The 15,824-nt window shown below is 65.2% G+C and overlaps 2 protein-coding genes across 2 annotated transcripts; one reads left to right on the top strand and one right to left on the bottom strand.

The window, feature by feature from the left end:
• Positions 1 to 748: 748 nt before the first annotated feature.
• Positions 749 to 6,634, top strand: ZFTA (zinc finger translocation associated). The gene is made up of 4 exons (XM_075135135.1): positions 749 to 925; positions 2,097 to 2,456; positions 4,005 to 4,361; positions 6,612 to 6,634. The coding sequence occupies exons 1-4, from the start codon at positions 868 to 870 to the stop codon at positions 6,632 to 6,634; spliced, it is 798 nt and encodes a 265-aa protein (XP_074991236.1). The 5' UTR covers positions 749 to 867.
• A 507-nt stretch (positions 6,635 to 7,141) lies between these two features.
• RTN3 (reticulon 3) lies at positions 7,142 to 15,210 on the bottom strand. Its single transcript, XM_075135243.1, has 7 exons — positions 15,010 to 15,210; positions 9,739 to 9,946; positions 8,386 to 8,524; positions 8,200 to 8,269; positions 8,011 to 8,057; positions 7,816 to 7,874; positions 7,142 to 7,697 (listed from the first exon to the last, which is right to left on the bottom strand). Exons 1-7 carry the CDS (start codon positions 15,122 to 15,124, stop codon positions 7,652 to 7,654), a joined length of 684 nt encoding a protein of 227 aa, XP_074991344.1. The 5' UTR covers positions 15,125 to 15,210; the 3' UTR covers positions 7,142 to 7,651.
• Between the last annotated feature and the right edge of the window lie 614 nt (positions 15,211 to 15,824).

The raw sequence follows: 15,824 nt of genomic DNA, 5'->3' as shown, positions 1-15,824 counted from the left end.
AGCTTCGGACGTTTCCGGCGGCGCTCCGGAATCATCCGACGCTGCTCACCGGCCTCATCCCCGTGCGGAAAGACCCGAAGCCACCTTCGGCAGTTTCCGCTGACAGCCACGGGAAGAGCCGAGCTCCGCCTCCGCCGCCACTTCCCCGAGTGGATCCGGAAAGACCCGAACACCCCTCGGCCTCCATCGGGCCTTTCCTCGCACTGACGGAAACACCCGAGCGGAGCCGAATCCCCCCTCCCCATCCCTGCCGGCGACCCCAAGGGGGAAGGGGGGGCGGGTGAAGGCCCGGACGCCCCTGTCTGCAATGGGGAGGGGCACTGGGAGCACTGGGAGGGGGGGCCAAGCCTAGGAGATGGAGTGGGGCCAGCTGGGGAAGCCACGCCCCCTTCCCCCCTAAAGGAAGGGTGTGGTCTCCACGCCCAGACCACGCCCTTTCTGGACCAAAGGGGCGGGGCCAGCCCGGGGATGGGGGGGTGGTGATGGCTTCTTGGGTGCCCCATAGGTTCGGGGACCCCGGGGCGATGCTGCAGAGTGGGGGTGGGGAAGGGGGGGGCTGCATGGGGGAGAGGATTATCCAGGGGCTCCCCCTTCCCCCCCTCTTGGGGGCCGCTCCCCTTAAAATCTTTTTTATTGGGGGGTGCGCTTTTTTGGGGCGGGGGGTGGGCTGAGACCTGACGGCAACTCATCGCCCCCACCGCAGCCCCCCGCTGCGGGGCGGGGTGGGCTTGCGGGGGGGATGGGAAAGGCGCGCGGCCCCTTTAAATTTACCCAGGAGCCCTTAAAGGAGCCCCAGGGGCCCCACGGCGGCGTCCCCACCCCGGCCGGCCCCTGCCCGCCGCCGCCGCCGCCGCCCCGGGCCCCGCCATGGAGCCCCCGCACCCCCGCCCCGACCCCGGCCCGCTCCCGCACCCGGACTGCCCAGGTGAGCACCGACGCGGCGGGGGGGAATGTGGCGGGGTGGGCGGTGCGGTCCCTTTAAGGAGACCCCCCTCCCGCGGAGAGGGAGCTCGGCTCCCCTTTCGTGCACAATGGGAACGACGCTGGCCCTTTAAGATGTCCCCCGGTCCTGGGGGTGCCCCCATCCCTTTGCCATCCCCTGTCATCCTCTGGGATGCCCCTGGCCCTTTAAGATGCCTTCATCCAAATTAGGATGCCCCTGTCACTTTAAGGTGCCCCTGCCCCTTTAAGATGCCCCCATCCCTTTAAGATGCCCCCATCCAATTTAGGATGTCTCTGTCCCTTTAAGATGTCACCGTACAATTTAGGAGGTCCCTGTCCATTTAAGATGCCCCCATCCAATTTAGGAGGCCCCTGTCTCTTTAAGACGCCCCCATCCAATTTAGGAGGCCCCTGTCTCTTTAAGATGCTCCTGTCACTTTAAAATACCCCCATCCTCTTTAACCATTTCCATCTCCTTTGACACGCCCCTGCCCCTTTAAGGGCCCCTCCCCTTTGAGATGCCCCACCCCCTTTAAATACCCTTTTACAAGCCCCGCCCCTTGGAGTGCGCTGCCCCTTTAACACGCCCTGCCCCTTTAAGAGCCCCCTTGCCCTTTTAAGATGCCCCATACCTGTGGGCCCTCCCACTTTTGACGCCCCTGCCCCTTTAAGAGCCCCCCCTTCTCTTTTAAGAGCCCCCAGTTCCTCCCCTCCCCGCATCCCCCTAATTTTGGGGGGGTCGTGTCCCCCCCCAGCAGGGCTGAGACCCCCAACGCAGGGGATCACCCCCCATAGGCACCCCCAAAGACCCCCATATGGGGGTTGCTCCCTCCAGGATCCCCAAAGACCCCCCCATAAGTGAGTCCCCTCAGGCCCTGCTATCCCTGAGGACCCCCCAAAACCCCCACATAAGTGTCCCCCCCCCCGTCACCAGGGTCCCCCCAGAGACCTCCTCATCCCTGGGCACCCCTAAAGACCCCCCATATATGAGTCCCCCCAGGCTCTCCAATCCCTGGAGCCCCCCCAAATCCCCCCCTCCATCCCTGGAGCTCCCCATACATTCATCCCTCAAGACCCTTCCATCCCTTAGACACCCCAACCCCCCCTCAAACCCCATACCCCCCCTCCATCACCCCCCCTTTCCCTCCCCCCAGCCTCCCCGCCAGAGCCGGGACCGCGGGGAGGCCGTCGGAGCTCGGACCACTGCGAAGCGCGAGCGTCGCGGCCGGGTCGGAGCCGTATCCCGGGTCGGGATCACCGTCGCTATTACCACGAGCGTTGGCGAGCCGAATACCTGATGGAGTTCAACGCGGCGCGGCACGGGATGCTCTGCATGGTCTGCGGCAGCGCCCTCGCCACCCTCAAGCTCAGCACCATCAAGCGCCACATCCGGCAGAAACATCCCTACTCCGGCGCTTGGGGACCCCGCGAGAAGCAGCTCGTCCTCCGCTCCTGGGACGCCCACCTGGGTCTCCACACCCACCCCGATGGACCCCCCGGCGGCGGCGGGACAGGTACGGGGGCTGCGTCAGGTCCCCTTAATGTGGGTCCCCTAATGCTGGGCCATGCCTCTTTTAAGAGGAGCCATGCCCCTTTAAATGTGGGCCACGCCCCCTTTAATTGGGGCGCCCCTACATCTGGTCCATGCCCCTTTAAATGTGGGCCACGCTCCCTTCATTGTGGATCCCCCGAGTTGAGCCAGGGCCCTTTAAATGTTGGCCACACCCCCTTCTATGTGGGCCCCATGAAGCTGGGCACGCCCCCTTTAATTTAAGCCATGCCCCTTTAAATGTGGGCCACACCCACTTGAAGGTGGGGCCCCATAAACCTGACCCATGTCCCTTTAAATGTAGGCCACACCCCTCTTCATGAGGCCCCCCATAGCTGGGCCATGCCCCCTTTCATGTGGTCCCCGCCTCCTTTGTATGGAGCCCCGCCCCTTTTAAGTCACCCGATGCCCCTTTAAGAGAAGCCCCGCCCCAGGACTGACAGACCACACCCACTCCTACAGCACACACCCACTTGTCAGCCACGCCTACACCCTGGCCACGCCCCCAACAGCACGCTTACTTAGACCCCGCCCCCTCGGAGCAGCGCTTTCCTTGCTGGCCCCGCCCCTTCCTCCAGGCCCCGCCCACCCACCTCGCGGTTGGGCTCCACCCCCTAGCCCCCCCCCCCCGAGCCCTCCCCTGCCTGTCCCCAGGGACCCCCCATGTCCCCACCCTGTCCCCAAGGTGTCCCCTTGTCCCCAAGCTGTCCCCAAAGACCCCGACACCCCCAACCTGTCCCCTTGTCCCCAAGGTGTCCCCAAAGACCCCGACCCCCCCAACCTGTCCCCTTGTCCCCAAAGTCCCCTTGTCCCCAAGGTGTCCCCAAAGTCCCCTTGTCCCCAAAGTCCCCTTGTCCCCAAGGTGTCCCCAAAGACCCCGACACCCCCAACCTGTCCCCTTGTCCCCAAGGTGTCCCCAAAGACCCCTTGTCCCCAAGGTGTCCCCAAAGTCCCCGACCCCCCCAACCTGTCCCCTTGTCCCCAAGGTGTCCCCTTGTCCCCAAGGTGTCCCCAAAGTCCCCTTGTCCCCAAAGTCCCCTTGTCCCCAAGGTGTCCCCAAAGTCCCCGACACCCCCAACCTGTCCCCTTGTCCCCAAGGTGTCTCCTTGTCCCCAAGGTGTCCCCAAAGTCCCCTTGTCCCCAACCCATCCCCTTGTCCCCAAGGTGTCCCCAAAGACCCCGACACCCCCAACCTGTCCCTGACACCCCCAACCTGTCCCCTTGTCCCCAAGGTGTCTCCTTGTCCCCAAGGTGTCCCCAAAGTCCCCTTGTCCCCAAGGTGTCTCCTTGTCCCCAAGGTGTCCCCAAAGACCCCGACACCCCCAACCTGTCCCTGACATCCCCAACCTGTCCCCTTGTCCCCAAGGTGTCTCCTTGTCCCCAAGGTGTCCCCAAAGTCCCCTTGTCCCCAAGGTGTCCCCAAAGACCCCGACACCCCCAACCTGTCCCCAACCTGTCCCCCCAACCCCCCTCCCCCCGCTGAGGCTGCTGTCTCCCCCCCCCCCCCCAACAGGCTCCCCGTCCCCCGCCCGTCCCCGCCGTCGGGGCTGCCCCCGTCCCCCGTCCCCCCGAGGTGGCAAAACGTCCCCCTCGGGAGCGTCGGTGACAAGGGGCCGCCCGGGAGGGGACTCGCTGCGGGGGTGGCTGCGGGCCGAGCTGCTGCTGGACCTGGAGGCGGGGGGGAACCGGTTGCGGTGCCTCCTCTGCGCCCGCGCCCTGCCCTCGCTGCACCTCGGGGACATCCGCCGCCACGCGCTGGCCGCCCACCCCGCCACCCTCCGCCTGGGACCCGCCGAGCGCGGGGCGCTGCTGCGCGCCTGCCGGGGAGGGGACGATGGTGGGGACCTGGGGGGTGACGAGGGCCCGGCTGGTGAGAGGGGGATGGGGGATGCTTGGGGCGGGGGGGGGGGGACATGGGGACGTTGGGGACATGGGGACCCTGGGGGGTGTGGGGACATGGGGACGCTGGGGACATGGGGACGCTGGGGGTAAATGGGGACACTGGGGACATGGGGACACTGGGGGGTGTGGGGACACCAGGGACATGGGGACCCTGGGGGGTGTGGGGACATGGGGACACTGGGGGTAAATGGGGACGCTGGGGACATGGCGACCCTGGGGGGTGTGGGGACATGGGGACGCTGGGGGTAAATGGGGACGCTGGGGACACGGGGACACTGGGGGTAAATGGGGACACTGGGGACATGGGGACCCTGGGGGGTGTGGGGACATGGAGACGCTGGGGACATGGGGACGCTGGGGGTAAATGGGGACATGGGGACGCTGGGGACATGGGGACCCTGGGGGGTGTGGGGACATTGGGATGCTGGGGGTAAATGGGGACATGGGGACGCTGGGGGGTGTGGGGACATGGGGACCCTGAGGGGTGTGGGGACATGGGGACGCTGGGGGTAAATGGGGACACTGGGGACATGGGGACGCTGGGGGGTGTGGGGACACCGGGGACATGGGGACACCGGGGACATAGGGACACTGGGGGGACATGGGGACGCTGGGGGGTGTGGGGACATCGGGGACATGGGGACACTGGGGGGACATGGGGACGCTGGGGGGTGTGGGGACACCGGGGACATAGGGACACTGGGGGGACATGGGGACGCTGGGGACATGGGGACCCTGGGGGGTGTGGGGACATGGGGACGCTGGGGACATGGGGACGCTGGGGGTAAATGGGGACACTGGGGACATGGGGACGCTGGGGACATGGGAACGCTGGGGGTAAATGGGGACATGGGGACGCTGGGGACATGGGGACCCTGGGGGGTGTGGGGACACCAGGGACATGGGGACCCTGGGGGGTGTGGGGACATTGGGATGCTGGGGGTAAATGGGGACATGGGGACGCTGGGGGGTGTGGGGACATGGGGACCCTGAGGGGTGTGGGGACATGGGGACGCTGGGGACATGGGGACGCTGGGGGTAAATGGGGACACTGGGGACATGGGGACGCTGGGGGGTGTGGGGACACCGGGGACATGGGGACACTGGGGGGACATGGGGACGCTGGGGGTTGTGGGGACACCGGGGACATAGGGACACTGGGGGGACATGGGGACGCTGGGGGGTGTGGGGACATCGGGGACATGGGGACACTGGGGGGACATGGGGACGCTGGGGGGTGTGGGGACACCGGGGACATGGGGACACTGGGGGGACATGGGGACGCTGGGGGGTGTGGGGACACCGGGGACATGGGGACACTGGGGGGACATGGGGACGCTGGGGGGCGTGGGGACACCGGGGACATGGGGACACTGGGGGGACATGGGGACGCTGGGGGTAAATGGGGACATGGGGACGCTGGGGACATGGGGACCCTGGGGGGTGTGGGGACATTGGGATGCTGGGGACATGGGGACGCTGGGGACAAATGGGGACGCTGGGGACATGGGGACCCTGGGGGGTGTGGGGACATGGGGACGCTGGGGACATGGGGACGCTGGGGGTAAATGGGGACACTGGGGACATGGGGACGCTGGGGACATGGGGACGCTGGGGGTAAATGGGGACATGGGGACGCTGGGGACATGGGGACCCTGAGGGGTGTGGGGACATGGGGATGCTGGGGGTAAATGGGGACCCTGAGGGGTGTGGGGACATGGGGACCCTGGGGGGTGGGGGGACACGGGGACGCTGGGGACATGGGGACGCTGGGGGTAAATGGGGACACTGGGGACATGGGGACACTGGGGGTAAATGGGGACGCTGGGGGTAAATGGGGACCCTGGGGGGTGTGGGGACACGGGGACGCTGGGGACATGGGGACGCTGGGGGGTGGGGGGACACGGGGACGCTGGGGGTAAATGGGGACCCCTGGGGGTGTGGGGACATGGGGACACCCCAGGGCCACCACGGGGGGGCCAAGCACGTCCCCGCCTGGGGACAGGCCGGGGGGGGACAGGGCTGTCCCCGCTCCCCCCAGCCCCGCAGCCCCCCAGCCCCGCCGAGGAGGAGGAGGAGGAGGAAGCAGCAGCCGAGGCCGAAGCAGCCGCCGCAGGGGACGAGGAGGAGGAAGGGGGGGGGGCGGGGGGCGCAGGGGGGGCCCCCCCGGGGGGCTGCGGCCGCCACAGCCCCCCCCTCTTCTCCCTGCGCCCCCCAGCCCCCCCCGCCTGCACCGCCTGACCCCCGGGGGACAAGGGGGGGGGGACGGGGACACCGGGGGGGGGTCACACACACAGAGACCCCCCCCAGTGTCCCCCAGAGCCACCCCCCCAGTATCACCAGTGCCCCCCCCCCAGAGGTGGCACCTATGGGTCCCCTCAACGGTGTCACCGCTCCCCAAAGCCCCCCCCCCCGCGGTGTCACCGGTCCCCAACGCCCCCCCCCCCCGCCCGGTGTCACCGCTCCCCCCCGCCCCCGCGGTGTCACCGGTCCCCAACACCCCCCCCCCCCGGTGTCACCGCTCCCCCCCCCCCCACGGTGTCACCCTATTTATGCGTGTCCCCCCCTTTTTTTTCTATGCCCCCCCCTTTTTTGTACGTGACACCCCTCAATAAACCCGTTCCTGGAGGCCCCCTGGAGCCACGCGGGGGGGGGGGACACGGACACGGGGCGGGGGGGGGACACACGGGGACATTTTGGGGGGCGGGGGGGGGGACGACACTGGCGCAAAGTGGGGGGGCGCAGGCGTCCGTCGCGGTGTTTTATTGATGCCGCATCCCCGCGGGCGGATGGAGGGGGGGGTCCCCCCGTTTCCCCCCCCCCCCTCGCAGATTTTGGGGGGGGGAGGGGAGGCGCAGTGCGGTTTGGGGGGGCTGCGGGAGGGGGCCGAGCCCCCCCTCAAGGGGCTTTGCCCCCCCCACCCCCCCCAATTTACAGCAGTTACAGACATTTCACCTCAATTGACGTTAAAAAAAATAAAGGGGGGCGGGGGAACGAGCTGGGGGGGGGGGAGCCCCCCCCCCGAGGGGAGCAGGAGGGGGATTTTGGGGTGCAGCCCCCCCCCCCCAATAGCCCCACAGCGGAGGCAAAGTCCAAGGAGGGGGGGAAAGGACAGACGGACGCCACGGTGAGAGTCGGGGGGGTGGTGTACGAGCTTTGGGGGGGTTATGAGTTTTGGGGGTGAGGGGGGGGCTGATGAGCTCGGGGTGGGGGGGCACCGGCTGGGCACCCCGATATTTCCCCGCCACCCCCGGGGTTTTATTCCGGCTTCTTCTTGGCCAGGCCTGGGAGCTTCGCCTGGATCCTACGGGGAGAGGAGAGAGGTGAGGGGCTTGCTGGGGGGGGGGGCAGGTGATTTGGGGGGGCCCGCAGCGATTTGGGGGGGGGGGGCACGGATTTGGGGGGGCCCCGTCGGCACCTACTTGGCCACGAGGTCCTTGGTCTGGTGGCGGGCGATGCCCACGTAGTGGTCGATCTGCACCTGGGGAGCAGTGGGGGGGGGGGTTTAAGGGGGTGCCCCCCTCCTTTTTGGGGTACCCCCTCCCTTTTGGGGTACTCCCTTTATTTTGGGGTACCCCCTCCTTTTTGGGGGTGCCCCCCCTAATTTTAGGGCTCACCTTATACTTCTCGTAGAGGGGCGGGACGGTGAAGGCCAACAGCTCGGCTGCGAGAAAGACGGGGGGCTCAGTATCATGGGGGGGGGGGCAAACCCCCCCCGGTATTATTTTTTGGGGGGTCCCCCCCCAAAAAATAAAATTGGGGGGGTGTTATTTTATAGGGGGAGGGGGTCAAAGCCCGGCTCTTACCGAGGATGAGGAGGGTGATGCCGTTGAAGACGGCTCCCACGTAGGTCAGCAGCCACATCGACATGGCCAGCTATGGGGGGGGGGGGGGGAGGAAGAAGAGGAGGGTTTTTGGGGTGCTCAGGGGGGAGGATGAGGAGGATGAGGAGGGGGAGGAGGGGGAGGGGAGGGGGAGGAAGGCCCCCTTACCTTCAGGGAATCCACTAGATCCTCCACCAAGAAGAGGCGGAGGAGGAACCGCAGCGCCTGGTTGAGGTGGAGGGCGACGGCGGCGACGTGAGCCTGGAAAGTCTCGGGGGACAAAGTCACGTCCAGCTCCAGGTAAGCTCTGAAATGGGGGGGGGGAGCAGAGTCAGGGGAGGGGGGGGCACCCCAAAATCCCCCCTCTGCACCCCAAAAATCGCCTTCTATACCCCAAACCCCCCCTTCATCCCAAAATCTGCCTCTACACCCCAAAACATGGAAGGTCTCGGGGGACAAGGTCACGTCCAGCTCCAGGGAAGTTCTGAGATCTGGGGGGGGGGGGGCACAGTCAGGTGAGGGGGGGCACCCCAAAATCCCCCCCCCTGCACCCCAAAATCACCCTGAACCCCTCCTTGAACCCCAAAATCCCCCTCTACACCCCAAAATTCCCCTCTACACCCCAAAACATGGAAGGTCTCGGGGGACAAGCTCCAGGTAAGCCCTGGGGTGGGAGGGCACAGTCAGTTGAGGGGGGCACCCCAAAATCCCCCCCGCATCCCCCCTCGAACCCCCAAATCCTCCTCTACACCCCAAAATCTCCCTGCACCCCTCCTCGAACCCCAAAATCCTCCTCTACACCCCAAAATCTCCCTGCACCCCTCCTTGAACCCCAAAATCCCCCTCTACACCCCAAAACATGGAAGGTCTCAGGGGACAAGGTCACATCCAGCTCCAAGGAAGTTCTAAAATGGGGGGGGGCACAGTCAATTGAGGGGGGGCACCCCAAAATCCCCCCCTCCATCCCCCCTCGAACCCCAAAATCCCCCTCTACACCCCAAAACATGGAAGGTCTCGGGGCATGAGGTCACGTCCAGCCCCAGGGAAGCTCTGAAATTGGGGGGGGGTCACAGTCAGGTGAGGGGGGCATCCCAAAATCCCCCCCCTGCACCCCAAAATCCCCCTGCACCCCTCCTTGAACCCCAAAATCCCCCTCTACACCCCAAAACATGGACGGTCTTGGGGCACAAGCTCCACGTAAGCCCTGGGGTGGGCAGAGTCAGTTGAGGAGAAGCATCTCAAAATCCCCCCCCCGCACCCCAAAAATCCCCCTCCCCGCACCCCAAAATCCCCCCGTTGCATCCCAAAATCCCCACCCCCACCCCAAACTCCCTCCTCCTGCACCCCAAAACCTTCATCCATCCCGTAGAAGACGGCGGAGGGGGGAAAACACCGGCCAAGGCCACCAAGCGCATCCCCCAGCTGCCGTCCCCGGGGTGGGTATCCCCAAAACCGCACCCCCCCCCAATTTCTTTTTTTTTTTTTTTTGGGGGGGGGGGGGCACCCCAAAAAATCCCTCACCGAAAGGGGTGCCCCTCTTCCGACTTCTGGACGGCCTGGACGACGGCTTTGTAGACGCGGAGGCTGATGGTGACGGAGAGGAGGGCCAGGGCGAGGTGGGCCACCACGCTGATGACGCTGAGGACGGCCAGGGAGAGGAGGAGGAGGAGGCTGGCGCCGAAGACGACCCCCGTCTTCCTCGCGTCCCGCCAGAAGAGGAGGTCGTGGACTGTTGGGGACACGGAGGTGACAAAGGCGGGTGACAAGGGGCACCCCGTATGTGTGTCCCACCCCCCCCCACCCGGTTGCACCCTCGCCGACGGCTTCGGTTTTCCTTGATTTGCCTCAATTCGCCCCAAAACGAGGCCGGCGCCGACCCCGTCCCGCTCGTTAGACGCAGGCACTAATTAACCCAGCCCCCCCCCCACCTCGTTACGAACAAGCGTTAATTAACACACACACCCCCCCCCAAGCGTGGCGGCGGGTTTTGCCAGAAATCCCCCTTTTTTACACCAAACCGAGAGGCGGACGCGGGGCTCCCCCCCCCCCCCGCTGACATCCCCAGCAGCGTTTTGGGGCCAGCTCCCCCCTTTTTAGCCCCTCACTTTTTGACCCCCCTTTTTTTTGGGGGGGGGTCCAGCCGCAGCGCCCCCCTCCCCCAACCTGATTTTGGGGTGACTCGGCGGCAGCGGCGGCTTTTTTGGGGGTAAAAAAGGAGCTTTTTTGGTTTTTACCTGCCAGGCGGGGGAGGAGCTGGGTCCCCGGGGGGGGTTCAGCCGGGTCCCCGGGGGGTTTTGGGGTGCCCCGGGGGGGGTCCCCCAATTCCCGCAGCGCCCGCAGGGTCAGCCGCTCCTCCTCCCAGTCCCGGGCGGCGGCGGCGGCGGCAGCGGCGGCGGCGCGGGGGGGCGTTTCGGAAAGGGGGGGCGTTAGCGCCGCGGTGCCGCGATGCCGGGAGACGGCGCCGGGGGATTCCTCCGCGCCCGGCGCTTCCTCGATGACGGTGTCGTCGGAATCACCGGAGCTGTCGGCTTCGGCGTTACCGCCGGGGTCACCGGTGCCGGTGTTACCGGCGCCGCCGTTACCGGTGCCGGCGTCGCCGTTACCGCCGTTACGTTCCACCAAATCCCAGCTGAGCAATTCGTTGGTAAAACTGTGCATTTCCCGGACGCATTTGGAAACCTCTTCCAACGCCGCGGCGGTGCCGGATGGTTGTCGGCACAATCCGGTAGGAACCTTAGCGGTAACGCCGGCGACGTTACCGACGCGGGGTTTTACCGGGAAATCGCAGACGCGATCTTCGGGGATTTGGCTCAGCATTTCGCGTTCTCCCAGCAACGCGGTTGCGCCGTATTCCCGGTCGAAGGCGGCGCGATCCGGCACGACTTCGAAAGGAGATTCGGGAGAATCCGGTTCTTTCGGGGGGGGGGGCCCCGAGGAAGAGGAGGAGGCGGCGGCGGGGTGGGGGGCGGGGAGGAAGGCTCCCCGACCTCCTTGGCCCCCCGGTGCCGCTTCGGCGCCCGCTGGGGCCGGAGAGAGGGGAGAAAGTCAGGCGTGGGGGAGGGGGGGGGGGATTTTGGGGGTGCAGCATGCATGGGGGGGGCCGCCATGCACCCAGCGGCACCCCAAGCGGCGTTTCGGGGTTCCCCCCCCCCCCCTCGGCGCAGCCATGCTGGGGTGGGGGGGGCGAGCAGGTCGCGAGGCGGCGCGAACAGTCGGACGCTTCCCCCCCCCCCCCTCCCCAAAATACACCCCGAAACCTGCAGGTTTGGCGCAAGGCGGGGGGGTCCCCAGCGGTTTGGGGTGAAAAACACCCGGATTGGGTCCGGAGTGGGGGGGAGGGCAGGATTCAGCATCCCCCTCCCCCAGCATGGTCGCAACCCTCCCCCACCCACTCATTTTGGGCCAAGACGAGGGGATTTTGGGTCCTCCAGGGCGGGGCGGGGGGGCTCCTCACCTTCTCCCCACCCTCACCCCCAAAATTTCTGGGGTCAGGCGGGGGGGGGCGCACACAGCCGGCGGCGGGTGGGACGCGGGCGCAGGCGGGTCGGGGGGGGGGGGGTTTATTTTTGAGGCCAAACAACGAGAAACGGCGAATTCCTCCTCAGGCGGGCGAGCAGCGGCGGAGGGGGAAAGGGGGGGGGGTCGTGCAAAGCGGGAGCAGCAGCCGTGGGGCGGGGGGGGGGGCGCAGCCGTGGGGCAGGGGGGGGGGCGCAGCCGTGGGGCGGGCGCTCGCCCGGAAAAAGGGAGAAGAAATTGTGTTAAAAAGCAGGAAAAAAAGAGCGAAAGAAAAATGTCTGGGTTTGGCAGGTTTAAAACCACTCCCCGCCCCCCCTCGGGTCTCGGCTGCCATTTTAGGGGGGTCTCAGGACCCCTTCACCCCCCCAAAAATAAGCCGCAGGTAAAGCCCCCCCCAAAAAAAGGGGCTATTTTTGGGGTCCGCCCCCCCCGACCAGAGCCACCGGCAGCGCCCGGATGAAGAGCGCAGCGGCGTCGCGGACCCCAAACCGACGTCGGGGACCCCAAACCGGCGTCTGGGACCCTCCAAACCGGCATCGGGGACACCCCCAAATCCAGAGGGGGTATTTTAGGGTTCCAGCCGTCCCCCCCCCTCGACATTTTTCTTCCTGGGGGGTGCAGGAAAGTGTGGAGGGGGGAGACTTGCCTGGTGAAGCCGCAAAGAGAGAGACAGGCTGGGAGGAAGAGGAAGAAGCGGGGGGATCTGCAAGAAAACACAGAGGGTGAGAGCTCGGCGGCCTGGGGGGGGGCCCCCCAAAATCCCACACCTCCCCCCAAAACCCACCGGGGTGTCTCCATCCCCCCCTGCCACCCTAAGGCGAAGATGGGGGTTTCACTTCGACGCAGCAAAGCTTCATCCCGGCGTCTTTTTGGGGTGAAACCACCCAAAAAACGGGATCGATCGCTTGCCTCTTCACCCCAAAAACGGGCAGATGAGGGGAGGGGGTGGCTCGAGCACCCCCAAACCCCTGCGGTTGGAGTCTGCGTACCCTTTTCCACAGGGTTTTACCCCAAATCGGGGGGTGTCAGGCGCCGGCGGTTTCACAGTCATCCCGGGTGTTATCCCCCCCCCCAGCCACAAAATGGGGGGGTCTGGGGGGTTTTGGGGTACCGGGTTGTATCGCAGAGGGAGAACGGGGTTTCCTCCAGCTTCCCCTTTTTTGGGGTGACGTCGTGTCACCCGCCACCACCTCTTCCACATAAGACCATCGGGCGAATTCCAGTTTTGACCAAATTTGGGGTTTTTTACCCCATTTTCCCCACCCGGCTCGCGCTGTTCGGGAGGGGATTCCGGCGCAGCGGCTGTCACCGCCGGGTGACAACAGCCAGGGCGTGGATGGCGTCGGGTCACCCCAAAATCTCCACCTTCCCCCCATCTCGGCTCTGGATCCCCAAGGAAGCCCCCCCCTCAGGTGATATTTGGGGTGAAACCGCAGGGTTTTGGGGTTCTGTGACATCCGGCTGGGAAAACTGGGGTGAATCCACGGGAATCGGGGTGCGCCGGCGGCAATCGCAAAGTCAGGGTGCCCCGAAACAAATGCCCCCCCCCCCCCAAAATGCCGGGGACCCCCCAGCTCACCCTCCTGGGGCGGACGGACGGAACAGCCCGGCCACCCAACGACCCCCCCCCCTATCCCCCCAAAAAAAAAAATCAACAATCCCTTTTTTGCATGTTTTTCCCCCCATTTTTGCAGGATGAGGGGCTGGATGTGCCTCTGCCCCCTATAGCTGCCCCCCTAAAGGCCTCTGCCCCCTATAGCTGCCCCCCTAAAGGCCTCTGCCCCCTATAGCTGCCCCCCTAAAGGTCTCTGCCCCCAGATTTGCCTCCTATAGGCCTCTTCCCTGCAAATTTGCCTCCCCAAAGGCCTCTTTCCCCTATAGCTGTCCCCCTAAAGGCCTCTTGCTCCTATTATCTGTCCCTTACAGGCCTCTTTTTCCTATATCTGTCCCTTAAAGGTCTCTTTCTCCTATACCCGCCCCCCTAAAGACCTCTTCTCCCGACATCTGCCCCCCTAAAAATATCTTTATCCTATAGCTGCCCACTAAAGGTTTCTTCCCCCTATAGCTACCCACCTAAAAACCTCTTCCCCGCTATAACTGCACCCCTGAAAGCCTCTTTTCCCCTATACTTGCACCCCCAGAGGCCTCTTGCCCCTATAACTACCCTCACAAAGGCCTCTTCCTCCTATAGCTGCCCCCCAAAGGTCTCTTTCCCCTATAATTACCTGCCCTATATGCCTCTTTTCCCTATATCTCCCCTCCCAAAGGCCTCTTTTCCCTATATCTCTGCCCCCATAGGCCTCTTTCCCCTATATCTGCCCCCTCAAAGGCCTCTTGCCCCTATAATTGCCCCCCCAAAGGCATCTTTCCCCTATATCTAACCCCCCACAGGCCTCTTCTCCCCACATCTGCCCCCCTAAAAGCCTCTTCCCCCTATATCTACCCCCCCCAAAAGCCTCTTGCCCCTATACCTGCCCCTAAAGGCCTCTTTCCCCCCCATCTCCCACTCTAAGGCCCTCTTTCCCCTATAGCTGCACCCCTAAAGGCCTCTTTCCCCCTATAATTGCACCCCTAAAGGCCTCTTCCTCCTATAGCTGCCCCCCCAAAGGCCTCTTGCCCCTATAATTGCCCTCTCTATAGACCTTTCCCCTATACCTGCCACCTAAAGGCCTCTTCTCCCCACATCAGCTCCCCTAAAGCCATTTCCTCTCACATTTACCCCCCTAAAAACCTCTTTCCCCTACACCTGCCCCCCTAAAGACCTCTTCCTCCGTATAACTGCACCCCTAAAGGCCTCTGCCCCCAGATCTGCCTCCTATAGGCCTCTTCCCCGCAAATTTGCCCCCCCAAAGGCCTCTTTCTCCTACAATTGCCCCCCCATAGGTCTCTTTCCTCTATATCCACCCCCCTAAAGACCTTTTTCCCCTACAATTGCCCCCCCAAAGGCCTCTTTCCCCCATATCTGCCCCCTAAACGCCTTTTCTTCCCACATCTGCCCCCCTAAAGGACATTTCATCTCCCCTATAAACCTCTCTCCCCTACACCCACCCCCCTAAACACCTCCTCCCCCCTATAATTGCACCCCTAAAAGCCTCTGCCCCCAGATCTGCCCCCCAAAGGCCCCTCTCCCCCACATAATTCTCCCCTAAAGGTCTCCCCCCCCCATTTCTGCCCCCCTAAGGCCTATTCACCTCATACCCTTAAAGGCCTTTTCCCGCCCTTCTCCTCAGGCACCCCGGGCCCTCCAGGCCCCATCAGGCCCCGCCAGGCCCTTACCGGCGCAGGAGGCGGAGCCATCGCCCCCGCAGCCTCCGAGCTGGGGTTGTGGTTGACCGGAGGAGGAGAAGGATGAAGAAGAGACGAAGGGAGACTGGGTGGCGGGGTCGGCCATGGCGATAAACGCGGAGCCCCGGGAACCCGCGTCCGTCCGGCGCGGCGGCCACGCACCGACTGCCGGGGGCGTGGCCAAACGGGGCGTGGCCGGTGCGCCGGGCGCATGCGCCAATCGCCGAGCATGCGCTGAGCGGCTCCCTCCCGCCGCAGCTCGGCGCTTCTGCGCATGCGCGGGGTGGGAGAGAGCCCCGCCCGCTTCCCTCGCTGCGCATGCGCCGTGGCGCCCTCCCCCGCGCGCGGTGCCTGATGGGAGTTGTAGTCCTGGGCTCTCCCCGGCTATACGGGGGTCTATAGGGGGCGGGGGGCTATGGGGTGTCCCCTATAGGGGGGTGGAGCCCACAGCGTGTTCCCCTATAGGCGATGGAGGGGCTTTGTCGCCCTCCGAGTGTCAAACAGGGCCATCGGTTGTTCCCTATAGGGGGAAGGAGGGTATGGGGGGCGGCCGCACTGTGTCCATAGGATCCCCTATAGGGTGGGTAATACCATAGGGTGGGTAATACCATAGGGTGTCCCCTAAAGGGGGTGGGGGCCTATAGAGTCCTCCCTAGGGGGGCATGGGTGAGGCCTGCTCTCCCCTATAGGTCAGATGGGGCCCTACAACGTCTCCTATAAGGGGTGGGAGACCTATAGGATACTCTCAGAGGGGCTTTATGGCCCTGTGTAGGGCCGCAGAGCACTGTCTATAGGCGAAAGGGGCT

The sequence above is a fragment of the Calonectris borealis genome, chromosome 37, assembly GCF_964195595.1.
Source record: "Calonectris borealis chromosome 37, bCalBor7.hap1.2, whole genome shotgun sequence".
Taxonomy (NCBI): domain Eukaryota; kingdom Metazoa; phylum Chordata; class Aves; order Procellariiformes; family Procellariidae; genus Calonectris; species Calonectris borealis.
The sequence above is the reverse complement of the archived record's forward strand: the minus strand, read 5'-3'. Positions and strand labels throughout refer to the sequence as shown.